This window comes from Arctopsyche grandis, chromosome 12 (assembly GCF_051622035.1).
Source record: "Arctopsyche grandis isolate Sample6627 chromosome 12, ASM5162203v2, whole genome shotgun sequence".
Taxonomy (NCBI): domain Eukaryota; kingdom Metazoa; phylum Arthropoda; class Insecta; order Trichoptera; family Hydropsychidae; genus Arctopsyche; species Arctopsyche grandis.
Window position 1 is genome coordinate 5,265,326 of NC_135366.1, and position 21,631 is coordinate 5,286,956.

The window sequence follows — 21,631 nt, forward strand, 5'->3', positions numbered from 1 at the left end:
CGTATTAAATATAATATTCAAGAATTGTTTTATGTAGAACATTATCTATCAAATTATTGACAGTTGTTGAAAATACCTTGATTCATATGAATAAAAAGTGTGATGGATCTTCTAGAAAGTTTTTTTTTGTCAATCAACTCATTGAAATATTTCGGCAGGTAAACTAGGACCGGTGGGGCAAGATGGAACTAAAGCCACCACTCTTTTTCAAAAAAATCAAACTTAATACATTTTAGTAACATTGTATGCAAGAAAATACATGGTGTCCTAAAAAAGCAAAAATGCAATTAATAAAAAATATTTAATGATAAAATTGAAAGAATTGACATATTGTGATTGACAATATTACCTTGCAAAATATAGTAGAAATATCGAAAAACATTGAGTATTTTTCGAATCATATAGAAAATATAGACAACCGGGATCGGTGTATTCTGCCCCCAAAAAGGCCTTTGCGCAGCCGACTAAAAGCGACCCTCTGTAAACAGAAATACGGATCATTTTTCTCTGCCTCGACTGACTATATACACACAGTACTAATCGCAAGTGCCAGAGTAGCAGGTAAACCGAAGCTGGCGACCACGGGACTACGGCAGAAAAACGACTGCCCCGAACTGAATCATAAACCAGTTGTACTCACTGCATGGGGAGCGGTATATAGGAACACTTGACTCTCAACAGTCACCAACAATATGCAACATTTTTATTATTTTTTGGTTAGGAGAAATGTGTTTGTGGAAGTGGCCTGGTTGCCCTTGAAGACGAGCCACCCCTGCTCATTACCATGTATTAATTATCCTTTTCAGATGAACGATTATATTGAATCATACCGCGGCAACCCCGAGGTACGGGCCATAAAACCATCGGTTGGCCTGTGCTTCGCCAGTAAGCATTCGCTGCCTTCTCGGCTGCCGAAATAACAAGTGTGCATTACCAACACAGTTGTCTCGCCATACCCCCATAACACTATTACAACTGGCCATTACTATGCAGCCATAGATGTAGAATATCTATGTATGCAGGTCATCCATTAGTATAAATCCACCATTTCAAGCCTCTGCCTCATGTGACCTATTCAGAAAGTTCAATGGAAAGGAAGTTAGAGCCTTTTTTCTCGTAGTAACTCGAGCTAACATAGATGATCGGGTTTGGTGCAAACGGTCGACAAGCGCCAGACAGACTGAACCACAGATTAACTGGATGGCTGCTTTAAACGCAATTCTCGACTTCACGAATGATAGATTACACAACAGATGACGAGTAACCTTTCGATGTGCACAGATGCAATTATTAAAATGGTAATTATTAAAATTGAGTTGGATCTTTCTGGCGAGTTTAATAAGGCAAAATTCGGAACTTAAGTATCAGAAGCACAGAACGTATACAGGATAGGTATATCGGGACTTCGGGTAGATTTCGCTTAGTGTACGTGCGAGCAGTGCGCACGCATAAGGTACACGTGTCATCAATCTGTGGTTCAATCTGTCTGGCGCTTGTCGATCGTTTGCACCGCATCGGGATGATCGCATATGTATATATACAATACATAAATACATATTTCAAAAATTCGCCATCAACTATTTATCGTTGAACTTACGTTAACTACTAACTATTTATAATTGCAAATTTCTTGTTCTCAATCTTAAAGATACAAAAAAAATCGAATCAAGATATGCAGCATATAAGCCTGAATAACTTATGGAAGTATTACTTCTAGATTGAGATGCATTTTCAATAGTTTCTTTGAACTTTATGAAAATGGAGTGCGAGCTTGAAACACGCTTTTGTAAATAAAAAAAGAGGGTACAACGTGAACGATTGCACAACGTCGTCACCTTGTCCCAAAAAAGTTAAAGTTCAGGCGTCGGCAAACTTTTGCAAGCTGAAACAAATGAGCAAATCGACTAAAAATACCTGGGTACCACGTGTAAGGATTCGTTCAGCTCGTCATGACATGCAATTTACAAATTACACCCGTCTGAATTTCTAGGACGGCGCCTCTGTATGAGGACATCAGGTCTGAGATGCGAGGAGTTGCAGGGGAGATGGTGGTCGACGCCACCTGGTCAGCAGTTCGACTTTGCCAGCCAGTAATTGTATGACCATATAGGGAAGCACCGACAGCAACAGCTATCGCATATTTGGTTCGATTGATCTCAATCAAACCTTACGACACTTTATTTCGGCTCATGAAAAGCTCGCTTCGTTCAAGAACTCGCACAATCTCCTCACGGTGACGGCCCTCACCTCAAACTCTCTCAACCTCTAAAAACATTGGGTCAATATTAAAAAAAATAAATGGTTTAATTAGAATACACATGTGCTTGATGGTTTAACCCTTTAAGTGCTGACGTCTTTTCTGCTGAAAATTTCGCCAACATTTCCAACTAGAATTATTTAAAAATCCAATAGAAAGCGGGTATAAAAATTGTAGATAATCCAAACAAACCCTAGATAACTACCGCCGAAGATTTCGAGTTTTGTAAAGATGTGTTTAGACTCTCTAATATATCTTGCAACAATATAAAATAAACAAAAGAAGTCTATTAATGAATGTATTTTTCCAAAAATAGTTCCATCTTCATTATTGTTAAAATGTAATGCTCACAATCTAAAATATTAAGCAGTTAGGGATTTCCATCGAGAAATTCTGCTATGGTTATAGATACAGAAATTCCGGTGACAACCAGGCTTTATAAACAGACACGGATTACACGACCCATGTTCAATGCATTTTTTTTCAATGCTACCTGGAAAGGCTTAGCGGGTAGTATTCTTGTTTATTTTTTACATACTCATAAAACAACGCCTATCGGCGTATTTCAGGCTCATGGACTTGCCTGAAATACGCCGGTCGTATACGCCATGGCAAAACGCCGATCGGCGCTGGTCAGCATTCAAAGGGTTAAGTATAGCGAGATGATTAACTAACTTGACACTGCGAAATTCTCTTCAATCATCAGCGTTAGGATTTGAAGACAGACAGACACACTACAATAAGGAAGAGTCTTCAGGGAGGTCATTCAAGCTAAAATCCGATTTAGAAAGGTTGTTTAATCTTACGTCATAGTGAAAAGATAGGAAAAATATGCAAACTATAATAATCTTCTCGGTTATTTTGAACAATATATAATCTTCTCTCATACTTTCTTAGCTAATTTATACGGGTTTGGTGCAAACGATCGACAAGCGCCAGACAGACTGAACCACAGATTAACTGGATCGCTGCTTTAAACGCAATTGTCGACTTCACAAATGATAGATTGCACATCAGATGACGAGTGACCTTTCAATGTGCACAGATGCAATTATTAAAATTAATTTGGATCTTTCTGGCGAGTTTAATAAGGCAAAATTCGGAACCAAAGTATCAGAAGCACAGAACGTATACAGGGTAGGTATGTCGGGACTTCGGGTAGATTTCGCTTAGTGTAAGTGCGAGCAGTGCGCACGCATAAGGTACACGTGTCGTTAATCTGGGGTTCAGTCTGTCTGGCACTTGTCGATCGTTTGCACCGCATCGAATTTATTCATATCTTGAATCTGGGTCTACGTGACTTGACAGAATGTTAAATTACAGAAAACGCAAATATCGGAAGGCAAAGATCGAAAATCGAAAGATCTTAAGTCGAAAGATCAAAAAAAATGGTGCATGGTAAACGGTACATACTCACTTAATTTGCGCGAGCAGGATACAACAGGAACAAGAGGAACATGCTTTTCCTCCCGTATTCTGCGCGCGCACATTAACACGGGAGGAAAAGCATGTTCCTCTTGTTCCTGTTGTATCCTGCTCGCGCAAATTAAGTGAGTATGTACCGTTTACCATGCACCATTTTTTTTGATCTTTCGACTTAAGATCTTTCGATTTTCGATCTTTGCCTTCCGATATTTGCGTTTTCTGTAATTTAACATTCTGTAAAATCACGGTGACCGCTTGAATCTTGGTTCTGCGATAGTTTCCAGATATACAAATAGGAACTTTCTAGTTGCTTTTCTATGTTATATTTTGATTGAAAAAGTACGAATAAAACAATAAAAAGTGCACAAACAAATCATATACTTGATTTGTTGTGTAACTAAATCCCAAGAGCATTTTACATCTCAGTTATCTCAGCTTCAATTACATAGTATGCAATATTCTTCTATGCTATAAAAAGGTGAATATAAATCCATAGCTATACGTCGTTATGTAAGTCAATTTCATTTAAAAATCATCAATCGATCGCAATAAACAACTCAACCGAGATCGAATTGATTATTTTAGTGGTATTGATACGCTCTTGGTATGGCCATGTCAACGCTCTATAAGGAATTGAATCGTAATTGTACGACAGATTCTGAAGTTCTGTCCTACCAGAGCACTCGGGGTAAATACATAATTAAACGTTACTACAGAAATGCACAAGGTTGAACATCAAACGTAACCGTTGGTGAAGTTTTTAGAACTCATTTCCATTTTTTTTTCCCCCCCGACACTGCAGTATAAAAAGTAAAAATGAATTACAAAACGCGCATTAATGAGATGGCATCTAATCATCGACAGAAAAGGAAATGAAGCACCTGTGACATTATGCAAAATCAGATGTAATATTAAAAAATTTATTTGTGACATGAAAAATGATATGAAAGAATACTTAAAAAAAAAAATATATATATATATATATAAATTCATACAAATGTCTACTTACAATAGAAAAGGAAACGTTTGATACAATTCTTTTAAACTTTAAAAATATATATGTATATAAATATATTCTAACATTCTTTATACGTCTATTTTTAATATCATTACATATAATATGGATATTCATATGCTGAAAGTGTTTTCAGAATTGGCACTAATTATATCACCGTCATGATTCGAGTCATAATATTCATAAACATATACATATATTGTTACTTAATAATGCAGTTTAAACGTGCATAATATTAATAAATCCATTTCAGTCTACAAATAATCTGATCAAATTGATCTCGAAAATAGTCCATGTGAATTAATTATCATAAATTTGTACATAAATATCAATATAAAATATATAACAAGATACAATGTAAGATTACTACTAAGGAAGACAATAATAAATAATAGCTATGTGTATACAGAATATTGCCTCTTTGAATTAAAGTTCATATAATAAAATGTATATAAAGCATTTAAAATTCGTACAAAATTATTGTAAATATAATTTATTTCTGCATCACATTTCAATATTGTTGTTTTTTTTTTTGTATAAAAATAGCTACCTCTTTATAATTTATATTTTAAAAATGAGATTCTTCTATGAATGTGTGAATAAAAATATCATGTAAAATTTTTAATTACTTATAAATGAGTACAAATTTAGATATATTTTATAAAATAAAATAAATGCATTAATATTCTTAATTAAAAATTTAAAAATACTACAACAAAGTTTAAAAAATATACTGGTACTCCAAGAGTATTTATTTTATAATACAATATAATCATATAAAATAGAATTATCATATAAGGCAGAAAAATCTGATCAAGATTGAAAATTTACACACATAACGATTCGATATTCGACACATTCGAAACATTTCAAACAGTGGAATAAATAATACTGTATCCAACATTACATACATATACATATATAGAAAAAGTATTCACATATTTCAAATACAATCAATACTTTGTACTGATAAAAAGCAGTAAAACAGTATAAAAATAAGTCTTTTTTGCATCGCGTATAATTAACATGGCAAGAGTTCACATTTGTGAAAAATCAAAATGAGATGGCCGTGTAATAATTTCACGATAATTCTTGGTAGAGTCCCTGCTCGTCTTGTCCGTCGCTGACCCCTCTCATGTTCAACTGACGGACGACTCGTTCCAGAAAGTGCGCCGTCTCTTGCTGCGATACAAACTGTGAACGCTCGGTTCGATGCTCGACACCATTCCACGTGACGACGTCCTCGCGACCCGTCGTGACGGATCTTCCTATGGTAAAAATCAGTCTTCTTTCCCAGGCTATGGAAAGTAAATTCAACACCTGAAATAACAACGAAACATTTGAATACACACCATTATAATAAAATTTTGAATTATAATACTTCCAACGCAAAAATTAAATATAAAATAATTTACTCGTCTGCCTTGTTGAGTGTCCGGAAGGTAACAGTGCCGTGGAAAACCGACGGCGTAATAAGGTCTACCTGGTGATGGATGTTCCGGTCCCTGAACGCCCGATACAACACTACATGCACAAAAATATACACACACACTGAAATCTCTATATGCACAACTTAAAACAATAATAAGCAATGTCTACAAAAACTCTTTCCAGACATAATTAATTAAAAAAATTATAATTTTTCATATGCATTATGGAGTCGACAAATTGACGCTAAAAAAGGAATATGTTAGATGAATTTGCCACAGCCTAGTGCACTAGTAAAGAGGTCTTGGGTTCAAGTCCCGGCCAAATACATTGCTGGCGAGATCTTTGGGCGACAAGTCTGTAGCACGGCTGTCTTCCATAGAATTTCTGAACTTTGCACGGGATTTTGAGCCTTATATGCGCCTATTTCAACTGTTTTGAGGTTCAAAATTGGTTGAATATATTACTGAGAGTTAAATGCCATCTATTCAATTTGCTTAAAATTTATATATACCAGTCAAAATTAGTTTTTTGTGGAACCATACTGAAACCTCGTTTATGTGACGTCACGTCTGTTGAACAATGGCGACGATACGTCTCAATTGTATGAAGGATGATTATTTGACAACTAAGCCAAAACTACGAGATATATTGTGTATTTTATTGTTTAAAATAATACTTTATGTGTTAATTAACATATCTGGTTACTTAAGTAAATATTAAAATCTGTATTTAAGGTCGAAAACTCGATTGCCAAATTCGCGAAAAAGGTGCCTTGCTAGAGAGAAGGCGAACAAAAGGATGGTCTCCCATTATATGGTCGGATCAAATTACAGAACTGACGAAATTGTCTCTAAAAGCTCCTTTCAACTTGGCGCAAGACCGGGAGGAGTGAAGGCGGATCATCCGCCAGATTTCAGATAATGGAAATGACCATGAGCATTTAGCAAACGAGAAAGAATAATATATTGTATAGAAAAAAATCCAACAAGGTAAACTATATTGGAAAAAATAAATCGTACGGTAAGTGCGGTTACCAGAAAAATGCACTCGAGATAGTTGCACTCTCGAGACATCCAAACATTCAAAGATGCTCAAGGAGAACTAACGCAATAGAATTGTACAAAAAAGCGTCAAGAAGTATTTGTAAGGGGTATTTTTTTTGTGGAATTCTATTGCGTGCGTTCTTTTTGAGCGCCTTTGAAAACTATGAACTCAGTGCAATTTAGTGCATCTTTCCGGGAACCGGTAATTGTTATATGTAATGGTAATTTTCATCTTCTTTGGGTAGCACTTGCAAACTTTGCATATAAATCTTAAGACTGGAAAGAGCTAAGCAACGACTAATAAAATAAAAAACAAACAAACACAAAACATAAAAACAGATATACTACATATGTACTGACAAATCTAACACAAGCAAAATTTTAAACTTTAAACATACTTATAGGTGATTTGTATTGTATGAACGGAATTGCCTTGACCAGGTAGCGAATGCGCTTGAAGACACCAAACCATCGTGCCCGGAGGTTGATTCCCTCTCATCTCTCCGTAAACTTTCGAACACACAGGACATTGAATATATAACGCACCCTGTACAAATGAAAAAAAAAAAATTAAAATCAATCCAATACAACCCAATAATCATCGCATACTTAAAATAACGCAATACCTTATTAGTCCGTTGCTGCCGTGTAAGAATTTTATTCAAACACGCCAAATGCATCATGTGAGAGCAGAGAGACAGAGCGACGACTACCCGAGGAGGATGAGAAGCGTGCATATGTGGCGATGAGCCCGGTTGAGACGGAGCTAGAGGAGCCAAACACGGAGGACACACGGCCCCCCATTGAACGGCTTCTACGACCCTGACAAAGCCGCTGATCACACTCGAAGCAGCGTCCACGCCTATAATTAAAATAATCTATATTCTACGAAGCAATTTTATTTTACTATCGATAACGGAATCGAGACTCGTACCGACGATGCTGCCGTTCGAAGGAGTTTTCGGTCGACTGATTTGACCCGGGAGTGGATCAGATTCGAATACGTCGTCACTTCCCATGCTACAGTCCAACAGATCACTCACCGATTGCTGAAACATTAACAAACTAGCAATTAAAATCCGATATAATTACTGTAATTTCAGTTCAAAATTTAATTTTAAATACCCGGTTCAGGCTGTCTTTGCTCTCGTGACTCAGATAGGTTGATATAGTGTCGACACTCAATCTTCTTCCAGACCGCGTACTGGAAGAGTCGATGTCGAGTACACTATCCTTTTTATTATTATTGCTACTATTATTATTACTAGATGTATTTGGTGTGAGGCCGTTTTGAATTCCACTATTTGGACTCAGAGGTGTAGTTACGTTTGGTGTTTTATTGCCTGTAAAAATCGACACATACACAAATTAGTTAAATACATATAGATACTTATTAACTTATTTATATTGCTATTTACTTCCATACATTGACTTTATTATATGGAAACAATTTAAACGTCCATTTTATAAAATAATTTAAAAAAGCAATTTAAAAAAAAAATTTTGTACATTATAAAAAATTCGTGTGACGGATACAGATTGCAGTAGAAACTTTGCTTTGATCATTGAAAAAAATATTTGCTACTTAAAAAGCGGATGAAATGTGTATTATAATGACAGATGAACTGTATCGGCAACATTGCGAATACCAAAATACAAACCGACTACGACCAACGCTTCTCTCTACTGGATTCCTTCTTTTTTACTATTCGGCTTGTGACCTTCGACACCTACGACCTTGGCTTCGACTCTACGACCTGACATCGTCATTCATATTCATACGTAATACGTAAACAAAAGTAAACACTTGACTGTTGACAGTTGTCAATAGCGGAAGACTGCAACGTTGCCACTTTTTGTATCTATTCTAATGCTAAATTCTATTTTTTCGAAATATCGTTAAATATTTTTTAATGGTCACTCTATAATGCCAAAATATTTTATTCAATGCACCATACGAGATTGTTTAATGCACAAACATTTTTTTTAAGATACAAAGTATTTTTTTCAATGTACAGGTAAATCGCACCCTTATTATATGCACAATCAACTACTGGCTCGAATCAAAGATTTTACAACCATATATACAACGAAAGCATTTAAATTGCAATTACCACTTTAGTTAGTACGTTTAGATAAAAAAAAAATATTGAGATAGAAAACCAATCCTTATAAACGTGGTGAAATAAAAAATTTGCCAAATAAATGAAAAATAACACGGAAAAAAAATCCGTAAAAAAAAATATATTTTTGACTTTTAAAATTCGCTAGACAATTAATTAGAAGTATTTTAAAGCAATGAAATATAAAAATTAATAGGAAAAATATCTGACTATAGATTTCAATACTCACTTTGAGCGTAACAATCCTAAATTTTGAGTTAAAGACCGCAAAAGCCAAAAAACTGTAAAAATCGCGGATTTTTTTAAACGCTCATATCTCGTAAACGATCGCCCACCAACTAAAATCAATATCATATTCGAATTCAGTGGGTCAAACTTAGTAAAGATTGGCTAGTGTCCGCTCTGGTATTTTTTTTTTTGTTGCTCAGTGTTATTGATTGCTATTGTGACCGCCTCGCTTTATTACTCATTTATAAAACAACCCAAATAAATAAAAAAAACTCACTAAATATATTTAAATTATGAAGAATTTGACGAGCAAGATTAGGTTTCCCTTTATCTCTCTGTGGATGATTTCCATTTTGATTTTTCATTTCTTTAACGGGCAACTTTGCAGGAGCTCTATTGGCAATTGAACTATTTTGACTCGGTGTCGACTTCACAGAGGTCATCGATATAATTGACTTGGTCGATTTAGTGCTCGATCCCGTGTGTTGGTGTGGAATAGACATCATTCGACGACCTTAAACCAAAACAATTACATTTACAATAATTATACTGAATATTCAAGCACATATAAGAAAAACTTTTTAAATCAATTCCATCATACCTTGCACGGACTGGTGTTCAGCTGGAGAACAATTTGCAGGCACTTTAGTGAGTGGATATGGAGCCTGCTGAATTCGCCTAACGTTCTTAAGAGCGCCACCAGGACCCGCCGCAGTGAGAGTTCCAAAGTCCACCAGCCACGGACAAGCGAGCATCGGATCCCGGCTTAGATCCACGGCACGCTCCCCAACACCCCAAGATTCCTCGATTCGACATTGTACGTCCATTGATAGCGTATCCCAACGGGCGTCTTGAGGTGATTTACAATTGCGAGCCCACTCCCATCGAGCTCCCCGTCCTCCGGGACTATTCACCGAATAACACATACGTCGCACGCCACATTCTATAGATGTACCCTCTGAAAAAATTGTACATGATTTATGAAAAGGAATCGTATATAACAATTTATTGTTTAATGCGTGCGGTAAGTTTGAATGCGTTAACATCATAGCCAGCAGCATAGCTCGGTCGTTAAGCTTCTGCCTAATACCGAGAGGCGCCAGGTTCGATCACATGAGCTGACCTCAAATGAAAAGAATTTTCAGAGTGTATCTGTAGTGCTGCTGGTCAGACTTGGATATTTGTGACTCCAGGTCGATCGTTTCCTATCAGAGTTTCTCTAATTTCATTGTTGAAACGGTTCCCGGTAAAATTGGCTAAATATCCTTCCTACCTACTATGTCATCACTATTTGAGATTGATTAATGTACAATAAAATGTATGTACAATTCATAGACGTCTCGTTAATTTGCGAGTCTTCAGTGTCTCGAAATCCAGTGACTTGTGTAATAAAATACTGCATTGTTTGTAATTGGCCAGGAAGGCGCATTAGGATTTACCTGTAAAGCCTTCCTGGTATATATGTAAAAAAATAAATAAAAAATAAACATGCTCCGTCTCTTTCTCTCCTTGGAATCGTATATCGTAGAAAGACACGGAGCTTGGTGAGAGTGTTTACTAAGTATTCACTCGGCCTATTAATAAATTATTATTTCCGTTGATCCGAATTGCGATATTTTACCGAGTGCACAATTATGTGCACCCAGACAACTGGTAGTACTATAATATTGCGACGTGGGAAAACGGGAGAAGAGGATCTGCCGGCTAAGTGTATTCGAGGATGGACAATGGAGATCCTCGAATTAGACCGAACGGCACTCAGAAACTTTCGTGAGACTGTTAAACTGTACGTGCCTAATCAATGGATCGTGGAAGCTGTAGTGAGCAACTTGCCTTTTAACTATTTGAGTGCTGACGTCATTTCTGTTGAAAGCCCGCCCGGCCAACATTTCCAACTAGAATTATTTAGAAAGCCAGTATAAAAATTGAGGCTAATCCAAACAAACCCTAGATAACTATCGCCAAGGATTTTGATTTTTGTAAAGGTGTGTTTACACTCTCTAATATATCTTGTAACAATACAAAATAAACAAAATGAGCCTATTAATGAATGTATTTTTCCAAAACTAGTTCCATCTTCTTCATTGTTGTTAAAATGTAGTGCTCATAATCTAAATGCCAAGCCACAATCTAAAATACATACTCGGCAGCTAGGGATTTTCATCGAGAAATTCCACTATGGTTATAAATTCAGAAATTCCGGTGTAAACCAGTCTTTATAAACATTGATACAGATTACGCGACCCATGTTCAATGCATTTTTTTTCAATGCTACCTGGAAACGCTTAGCGGGTAGTATTCTTGTTTACTCTTTACATGCTTACAATACAACACCTATCGGCGTTTTTCAGGCCCATGGACTAGTTGGCAAAACGCGGATCGGCGTTAAAAGAAGGTACACTTGGTACAGGGGGTATTCTGGAACCTAAATCATTCAACAAACGCTGTGAAGCGACTTTGGCCTTTCACTGGCAGCGTGAACACTAGAGGTATCCACCACGGTTGGACAATCTTCATATTGTTATGGTCGCTCCCCACCAGATATTTATTATAAATGTATAAATAGAGGGCTACCGACGGTGCACTGGAATTCATTAATAGTAGTATCAATTTAACATTCGATAGGTGATGTGCCAATCACCACACACCAGCCGGCAGTCCCTCTTCTCTTCTTCAATAAAGGAAAGTAAAGCAACAGAAAGGAGTCATTATTAACAACCAAAATTACACATTTTTACAACGGTATTTGATGGAGCTAGCAAATACAGCGTGTTCCAATCTTTGGCGAGTCACACGCCCCTCCATAATTCCCGCAGTACCCATCGGATTGCCTTGGGAGGATGTCGTCGATATTTCAGAGAGCGTGTCGCGAACATATTTACGACATTTGCTCGGCTTATTATTTTATTAAATTATCTTTCTATTTATTACTTAATAGTGTTTTTACCCGGCTTCGCTCGGTATTTGAAATATAAACCGCTTAACCCTTTGAGGAGTACGGCCGTACGGGTATGTGCAAAGTAAAATGGCCCTGCCAGAGTACGACCGTACTCGTACGGTTTGACACGTTCAATCACTCAAAATACTCTACCTCTCTCATTGTTCGACATATTTGCATCTCGTTTTTTTTCAAGTGTTGCTGAGATTTCTCTTTCACCCTTGTGTATGTATATTTTTGTATTCGAATAAAGAAACCAAATTTAACGAGGCGTGAAAGCCAGTTAAATTTTTATGACTGAACATGATGACGATTTTTTTTCTAAAGTAATATTTTCCACATGTAGAAACTATAAAATATGTTCCGAACGAATAACATTGAAACCTCTGTCTAAATTTATTTCATTTGACCCTCATAAAAATAATTTAGCGTAAAATTATAGATTTATTTTCGAGAGAATTTGGTTCGAGATGCAAGGCAAAACCCCGCCGGGCAATAAATCAATCATATAATCGAGCGAAATATGTCAACTTTAAAACTTCCCACAAAATAAGAGTGTTCGCTCGGATTTTTCAAGTCAGTTGATTCCGAAAAAAAAACTCACTCCTGAGACGTTTCTGGTGTTCAAATTAACTCACTACTCAAAAGGTTAAACATGGCCAATCTAATAGTAAACATTTTATTAAATGTATTTGAATAGTTTTATTTGTATATTAATTTGTTCGCTGACGTCGTGGATTTACGAACCAACAATACAAAGTCTGTTTCTAAATTATATATTAGATTTAAATGTTCATTTATCCACTACTATTTTATCACCCCTACGCAACAATATCTGTCAGTAACTAAGATAGGTGTCGATTCAAAATTACCGTGTTTATCAATGCACTGCGTTTGCGTTCTAAGGTTGACATAACAATCGTGTAAGGACGGATCGGCATCACTCAGGAGTACTCTGGTCAACTGTTTGGCATAGGCCCGCTCTAGGTGTTGGGCTACTGCTGGCCCGTAGGGTAACCATTTCGAGTTGCCGTCGTCGAACCATTCCCAGACGACTACACAGTGAAGGGCAGACATCTCCTTCGGCCGTGACAATGTCTGACATCAATGTCTGAAATGCGATATATTATCAAGCGGTTGTACAAATAAACAACTATGTATATGTATGATGTGTTTACCAATTGGGTAAATGTCAGTCGAGTCTAGAGTGTGTAGAGTGTACGAGTGTGTGGGGTCGGGGTCGGGGTCGGGGTGTGCAGGGGTGTCAGCGGGGGGCGCAGGCTCTCGGGAAGAGGCTCCGGGACACGGGAAACAACATCCACATCCGCATCGCCATGGCAACGCGCGGGGTGGGGGCGGGAGCGGGCCGCAGCGGTCCACCAGCGCAGCGCAGCCTCACACGTGCACTGCTGCCACTCTACAAGTACCACTCTACATTGTTGCCAGGCTACAAATTAACAACAACATTTCACCGGCTTCTTAATTCATTCATATTTTGTTGACGTTCGTCATTGGAACCATGCCATTTATCGTCATATTCTAGTTTAAATCCCAGGTAAAACTTTAAAAAAGCAAATAGTATCAACACGAGGCCCTAAAGTAGGGTTGTCAGATTTCATGCAAGTAAAACCGGAACGGTAAACGGACTACTACTGCAGTGGCGGCTCGTCCACATGGGCTGCGGGGCTGCAGTCTCCCCAGTACAGTACAAATGCATGCTATTTTTGTCGTCCACAAGGGCTGTGGGGCTGCGGACCTCCCAGTATAGTACTGTGGCGGCTTGTTATACGACATGGTCGAGTTTGGTCACCTTTCTGCGAGTGGGGACCAACTCGATTGTGTTCGGAGCTAGCTACCTCACTCTGCCTTCAGCTGTCATAAATAAAACACGTGCATTAACATGCCAGTCGTCTCATTCGTTCATCCCCCATAGTACATATGCATGCTATTTTTGTTTTCATTCGATCACCGGTTTGGCTAACGAGCTACTACAGCCTGATTAATCTCTGCAGCCCTCCCACTATGAATTCCCACGAGCCGCTACTGACTACTAGTCATATGTGAACCAGTCACAGGACAACCGGTCACTCTAGATCGGTCACACGTGATCACCCGTCACATTAAAACTGGTCACGAGAAAATTGGTCACACCCTAAAACTGGTCACGAGAAAACTGGTCACACCCTAAAATTGGTCACGAGAAAACTGGTCACACCCAAAAATGAAAAATTGGTCGTATGATAACTGGTCACACAAAATAAATATTCGCAAATACTTCTTGGCATCTCATCACTCATGACTCATCAGAGTCAGCTCATCTGACGCTCTCTAGCCATCCGGTTGGCAATCGCTTTTGCGTTCATTTCACTTTGACAGTTCGAATGTCAAATCACAGTTTAATCTTAATTCACCGCGGTAAATGTACAAAGTATCTCGGTCTATGTGTAGGCGGGGTACATGTGTTGACCGCGCTGTTGGATGATCAGAAGGTTGCGTAGATCACGTCGGGGTCACCAATGTAGGCGGGGTACATGTGTGTTGACCGTATCCCGGCCTATCGAAACACTGTTGTGCTAGTTTTATAAAGTTTTATTGTTTGCCTATGGTTGTACAAAGGTATGGTATTTGTGGGCAAAAGTATGTCGTTCAGCGGTCTCTGGATATGGTAGAGTGTCGCTGGCTTGGCATTCAGCTATGTTCAGAAGGTCTCTGGATGCGGCAGTGTGTTGCTGGCTCGTTGTTCGGCTATGTTCGGAAGGTCTCTGGATACGGCAGTGTGTTGCTGGCTCGTCCGGCTGGTTAATCTTACAAGTCCGCGTAGTGTAGTGGTGGCTGGTCAGGAGCTGTATGTTGACTGGTCTGGTGCTGTGTGTCGACGCTTGCTGCTGTGGGTCGACTGGCGTTGTTTGGGTTGTACCTCCTTTTATAGTGTTTCTGGAATCACCTGATCGATGGTGGTGGTTTGTTGATGCGTAAGAGAGGAATTTGCTTTTGTCGAGGCGTAGAATTTTCTGGAATGATTGATGGAAGTGGTTGTTGATGCGTAAGCGCATGTGGTTGTTGATGCGTAAACGAGGAATGCACTTTTGTCGAGGCGTAGAATTTTCTGGAATGATTGGCGCCGTTCCGCTCGATGTAGTTTAATGGTGGCGGCGTGTTTCGACCGTTTTGGTTCCACTCGACTGGTAGGGGCGTTCCGCTTGAATTTAATATAATGGTTGCAGGTGTGCGACGTCTGGTTTTCGGGAATTTATTCTGCGTCGCAGTAACTGCTTTGATGAATGTGAGTTCCGCAAGGAATGTGGTTTGTTGTTGCGGAATATTCTCGAATGTTTCGATGACGATGACTATGACGAGATTCCTACATATGAAAACACTGATTGTGTTAGTTTGAGGATCCTTTATTTATGTTCAAATAAATTTTCAGCTTAATACGTTCAGGGGTGTGGACAGAATCCAGACGACAAAATTTTTGACCTTTCTAAGAGGAAAAAATCCCACTATCGGTTTATTCATTATTTAAGAATAACAAAATAAAACACGTATACTATGAAAGAAGGACTTTTATTTTTGTAGTAATATGTGATGACCCTGATTCTGTTCTTGTAAGGTTGTCAACTATGATGGTCAAAAAAAGAGAACATTTAAAAAAAAAAATATTTATTTCTAACAATTTTCTTTATAATTGTGGCAATTTTCTTTATAATTGTGGCAATTTTCTTTATAATTGTGGCAATTTTCTTTATAATAAGTCATTTAAGCTACCAAAAATGCCATTATTTTACAAGGTAATCGTAAATTTCCACCAGTACAGGAAAGATTATATCTACATATAAGGCTTATGTAATCATAATCAGTGGCATGGTTCCACGACATAAGGTCCAAAGCTATAAGATCCAACGACAAGGGCACCACGAAAGAAGAACCACCCGATAGAATGCCCACCTGCTAAGTGATCCAGACAGTAAAAAGCCCAGATAATAAAACGTCCAACTGAAAAACATCCACCCTTTTAAAGGGTCCAGCCACAAAAAGTCCGAAAACATAATATAAAACATAAACAAAGTAATAATGTTTAATAAAACGCTCCATATTTACATAAATCGGATATCGAGTCAATTTGACTCGATACTAATAATAATGTTGGATTAAATCATTGCAGCACCTGACATCGAGTCAGGACCGCAAACATTTATTTTTAAGCAGGGTTTCTAAGCCGGGCAGCAATTTTTTTTTTCAAATAGTTTTTTTTAGCAATCCAAACTTTTACGTTTGCAGAGCTTCTGAATAATGGTTCGCAAATCGTCATTATGAAACTTTGCATTTGATAATAAAGTTGACGCAGTGGCGAGTAACACCGGTCGACCGATCGTCCTGGTCGCCCAATCGTCACGTACCATCCGTTTACCGTAACAGAGAGTGAATTGCCAATGGGCATTTCACCCACAAGCTAAGGGAATAAGAAAGGAAAGAAGAAATGCGCCGAATGTTCCGAGGAGGACAGATAGGTGCATGTAAATTGGAAAAAAGGTTTAATTGCATTGAAGAGAAAAATTCTGGGTTTCTCATAGAAAACTTCAACATTATCATTCATGTCTACAAGTCAACTATAAACGAATCAGTAATCACGAAGTAGTAATAACTTTTCTTGCCAGCGTACAAATGCCAGGATTTTTAAGGAGAAATAATGGATGGCAGCCCTGATTTTGACACCAAAGATGTAGAAACCCCACTCGAGTCCGTCACCGGCGATACTTTCATATCAGTCTGTCAAGACCGTGAACTCCAAACGTCTAAGCGTCTACACCTAGGAATCCATTGTCCACTCTCCAGGAGTTTGCGCTTCTCCTGCCCAAGTAGCGATGGAGTGCAGACTTTGTCTCTGCTCTGCCCCAGCAGGGTCCTTCGTCTCCATCCATGACGACCCTCATCCACCGCGTTTGGTGCAGCGCATTTGGACCTGCTGTTAGCTGCGGGTCAGTCACTTTGCACTTGAACCATTGCTATTGATAATTCGCTACTCCTCGTAATCGCCAATACGTTTTACATTTGCAGGTTAGGAAAGGAGACCATCTGCCAGATTTGATATGCCTTTCTTGTGTCAACAATCTGGAATTGTTCGAAAGCTTTCGAAACGCTTGTTTTCAGAATGACTCAACGTCGAGGGTGGAATTAGACAAGTATTTGAGAGTCAAGCCAGAGGAAGTTTTACTAGAAGATTTAATATGGGAAGATGAGTTGGATGCTGATAGACCACCCAACATTTCACCAGAAGATGATGAGGTTAGCAAATAGGTTTCTAGTGCTTTAGATCGATTCCAAACGAAACACTCAATTAATCGAAAATATAAATGCACATGTAAACACACAATACACATGTTTAGTTGAATAACGTTCGGTTTATTTTTTAGACCCCAGGAAGAAAAATTACTTCGAGAGATAATGTGGCAGCAATAATAGACACCAATAGACAAATTCTGGAGGAAGAATTACCATTTCGAAAAGCTTTAGATAAGACGTGCTCTACAAATTCTGAATTGGACCATAAAATAGATTTCCAAGACAAATTGTTAACTCATAAAAACAATCTTTTGACACAGAATGACTCGGATACTCGAAGAAAGCTGCATGATTGTGACATTTGTTCAAAATCATTTACTAGGAAATATGATCTTAGTATACAAATAGGTATTCATACTGGGGTAAAGCCACACAAATGTAACATTTGTTCAAAAACATTTGCTACGAAGCAAAATCTCAGTGCACATATGGATATTCATACGGGGCTAAAACCACACAAATGTAATATTTGTTCAAAATCATTTACTATGAAATATCATCTTAGTAGACATGTGGGTATTCATACTGGGGCAAAGCCACACAAATGTGACATTTGTTCAAAAACGTTTACCAAGAAACAAAATCTCAGTACACACATGGGTATTCACACTGGGGTAAAGCCACACAAATGTGACATTTGTTCAAAAACATTTACTACGAAAAAAATTCTTAGTAGACATGTGGGTATTCATACTGGGGTAAAGCCACACAAATGTAACATTTGTTCAAAAAAATTTACTACGAAGCAAAATCTCAGTGCACATATGGATATTCATACGGGGCTAAAACCACACAAATGTGACATTTGTTCAAAAACATTTACTATGAAGCAAAATCTCAGTGCACATATGAATATTCATACGGGGCTAAAACCACACAAATGTGACATTTGTTCAAAAACGTTTACCAAAAAACAAAATCTCAGTACACACATGGGTATTCACACTGAGGTAAAGCCACACAAATGTGACATTTGTTCAAAAACATTTACTACGAAAAAAAATCTTAGTAGACATGTGGGTATTCATACTGGGGTAAAGCCACACAAATGTAACATTTGTTCAAAAACATTTACTACGAAGCAAAGTCTCAGTACACACATGGGTATTCATACGGGGCTAAAACCACACAAATGTGACATTTGTTCAAAAACGTTTACTATGAAACAAACTCTCAGTACACATATGAGTATTCATACTGAGGTAAAGTCATACAAATGTAACATTTGTTCAAAAACATTTGCTACGAAACAAATTCTTAGTAGACATATGGGTATTCACAATGGGGTAAAGCCACACAAATGTAATATTTGTTCAAAATCATTTACTATGAAATATCATCTTAGTACACATGTAGGTATTCATACTGGGGTAAAGCCACACAAATGTGACATTTGTTCAAAAACGTTTACTATGAAACAAAATCTCAGTACACATATGAGTATTCATACCGGGGTAAAGCTACTCAAATGTGATATTTGTTCAAAAACATTTACTACGAAACGAAATCTCAGTATACACATGAGTATTCACACTGGGGTAAAGCCACACAAATGTGACATTTGTTCAAAAACATTTACTAGGAAACAAAGTCTCAGTACACACATGGGTATTCATACGGGGCTAAAACCACACAAATGTGACATTTGTTCAAAAACGTTTACTGTGAAACAAAATCTCAGTACACATATGAGTATTCATACCGGTGTAAAGCCACTCAAATGTGATATTTGTTCAAAAACATTTACTACGAAACGAAATCTCAGTATACACATGAGTATTCACACTGGGGTAAAGCCACACAAATGTGACATTTGTTCAAAATCATTTGCTACGAAACAAATTCTTAGTAGACATATGGGTATTCACAATCGGGTAAAGCCACACAAATGTGACATTTGTTCAAAAACATTTACTACGAAAAAAATTCTTAGTAGACATGTAGGTATTCATACTGGGGTAAAGCCACACAAATGTAACATTTGTTCAAAAACATTTATTATGAAATATGATCTTAGTACACACATGGGTATTCATACGGGGCTAAAACCACACAAATGTGACATTTGTTCAAAAACGTTTACTATGAAACAACATCTCAGTACACATATGAGTATTCATACTGAGGTAAAGTCATACAAATGTAACATTTGTTCAAAAACATTTGCTACGAAACAAATTCTTAGTAGACATATGGGTATTCACAATGGGGTAAAGCCACACAAATGTAATATTTGTTCAAAATCATTTACTATGAAATATGATCATAGTACACATGTGGGTATTCATATTGGGGTAAAGCCACACAAATGTGACATTTGTTCAAAAACGTTTACTAGGAAACAAAATCTCAGTACACATATGATTATTCATACCGGGGTAAAGCCACTCAAATGTGATATTTGTTCAAAAACATTTATTACGAAACGAAATCTCAGTATACACATGAGTATTCACACTGGGGTAAAGCCACACAAATGTGACATTTGTTCAAAATCATTTGCTACGATACAAACTCTTAGTAGACATATGTGTATTCACAATGGGGTAAAGCCACACAAATGTAATATTTGTTCAAAATCATTTACTATGAAATATCATCTTAGTAGACATGTGGGTATTCATACTGGGGTAAAGCCACACAAATGTGACATTTGTTCAAAAACGTTTACCAAGAAACAAAATCTCAGTACACACATGGGTATTCACACTGGGGTAAAGCCACACAAATGTGACATTTGTTCAAAATCATTTACTTCGAAATATGTTCTTAGTAGACATTTGAGTATTCATTCTGAGGTAAAACCACACAAATGTGACATTTGTTTAAAATCATTCCTTAGAAAATATGAACTCAGTGCACATATGGTTATTCATACAGGGTAAAGCCACACAAATGTGACATTTGTTCAAAAACATGGAAGTAACAAGGTCTTAGTGCACATATGGATATTCACACGGTTCAGTGATTACTAGTCATATGTGGACCAGTAATAGGCTAACCGGTCGCTCTAGATCGGTCACCCGTCACACTAGGTTTTGAATAAATAGGTGTTGGCTGCTAAGATATGTTTTTTTTTTATGAAAATATTTATGAAATAAAACTTCATGAAATGAAGATACACTTATATTCAAGAAAAGATGGCAATTAGTAGTACATACTTTATCTAAGAAACATTACTGTTTGAAAATTTTCATTTGGACATACATATTTGTGTTTTCATTTCATACATACGTGTTTTCATTTCATACTTATGTACCGAATAATCGATTTAAAATAAAACAATAATTCAGATGTTCAACGAAAATGTTTGTATTGAAAGAATGAATTAGAGGGTATTGAATATTTCGGTATCAGTCCGATGACAAACTTATACCAATCATTTGTATGTAAAATGGACAAAGCGTTATTAAAACTATCGCGTTATAGACGATCTACATATGTGTTCAAGAATATGTTTATTTATAGTGTGTTGAAAACATAATAAATAATTGTATTTACTGTGCATAAAAGTTTATGTTTTTAAAATTTATCCCTGTAATTTAGATTTAAGTATATATTTTAGAATTTATTTGAAGCTGCATATATCGTACAATTATAATTTAGTAAATATAACTCAAGTTAAGTTTAATTAATATTGATGACATTCAGGACAAGTAATATTATATTAGCAAAATATGATTCTATTTGCCTATGTCTAATGCTAGGTAAACGTGCAAGGCACGAAGATTCAGAAGTAGTGGGTTGATCTATTGCATCTATGTACATAAGTCAATAATATCAAATACCCTTTAAAGTGATGTCTCAACTACGTGATAATTTCTCTATTTT

At 37.1% G+C, this 21,631-nt stretch overlaps 2 protein-coding genes and 1 long non-coding RNA gene across 4 annotated transcripts; 2 read left to right on the forward strand and 1 right to left on the reverse strand.

Moving 5' to 3' along the window:
- Window positions 1-5,432: 5,432 nt before the first annotated feature.
- Window positions 5,433-13,885, reverse strand: dx (deltex E3 ubiquitin ligase). The gene is made up of 10 exons (XM_077442668.1): window positions 13,639-13,885; window positions 13,333-13,571; window positions 10,124-10,480; window positions 9,800-10,036; window positions 8,297-8,514; window positions 8,106-8,220; window positions 7,798-8,033; window positions 7,570-7,718; window positions 6,113-6,221; window positions 5,433-6,017 (listed from the first exon to the last, which is right to left on the reverse strand). The coding sequence occupies exons 2-10, from the start codon at window positions 13,535-13,537 to the stop codon at window positions 5,778-5,780; spliced, it is 1,866 nt and encodes a 621-aa protein (XP_077298794.1). The 5' UTR covers window positions 13,538-13,571; window positions 13,639-13,885; the 3' UTR covers window positions 5,433-5,777.
- On the forward strand, window positions 6,127-12,215 carry LOC143920013 (uncharacterized). Its single transcript, XR_013261300.1, has 3 exons — window positions 6,127-6,780; window positions 6,863-7,117; window positions 11,874-12,215. It is a non-coding gene; the product is annotated as an uncharacterized LOC143920013 (long non-coding RNA).
- Window positions 13,886-17,156: 3,271 nt separating the features above from the next.
- On the forward strand, window positions 17,157-21,306 carry LOC143920005 (uncharacterized). 2 transcript variants are annotated; one of them, XR_013261295.1, is made up of 4 exons: window positions 17,202-17,436; window positions 17,516-17,743; window positions 17,872-18,556; window positions 18,642-21,306. XR_013261295.1 is itself a non-coding variant. In XM_077442667.1 (3 exons), exon 3 carries the CDS (start codon window positions 18,229-18,231, stop codon window positions 20,683-20,685), a length of 2,457 nt encoding a protein of 818 aa, XP_077298793.1. In that variant the 5' UTR covers window positions 17,157-17,436; window positions 17,516-17,743; window positions 17,872-18,228; the 3' UTR covers window positions 20,686-21,302. The 2 variants fall into 2 exon arrangements, 1 of the variants encoding a protein (XP_077298793.1); XM_077442667.1 differs by having other exon boundaries at window positions 17,157-17,436; window positions 17,872-21,302.
- Window positions 21,307-21,631: the final 325 nt, after the last annotated feature.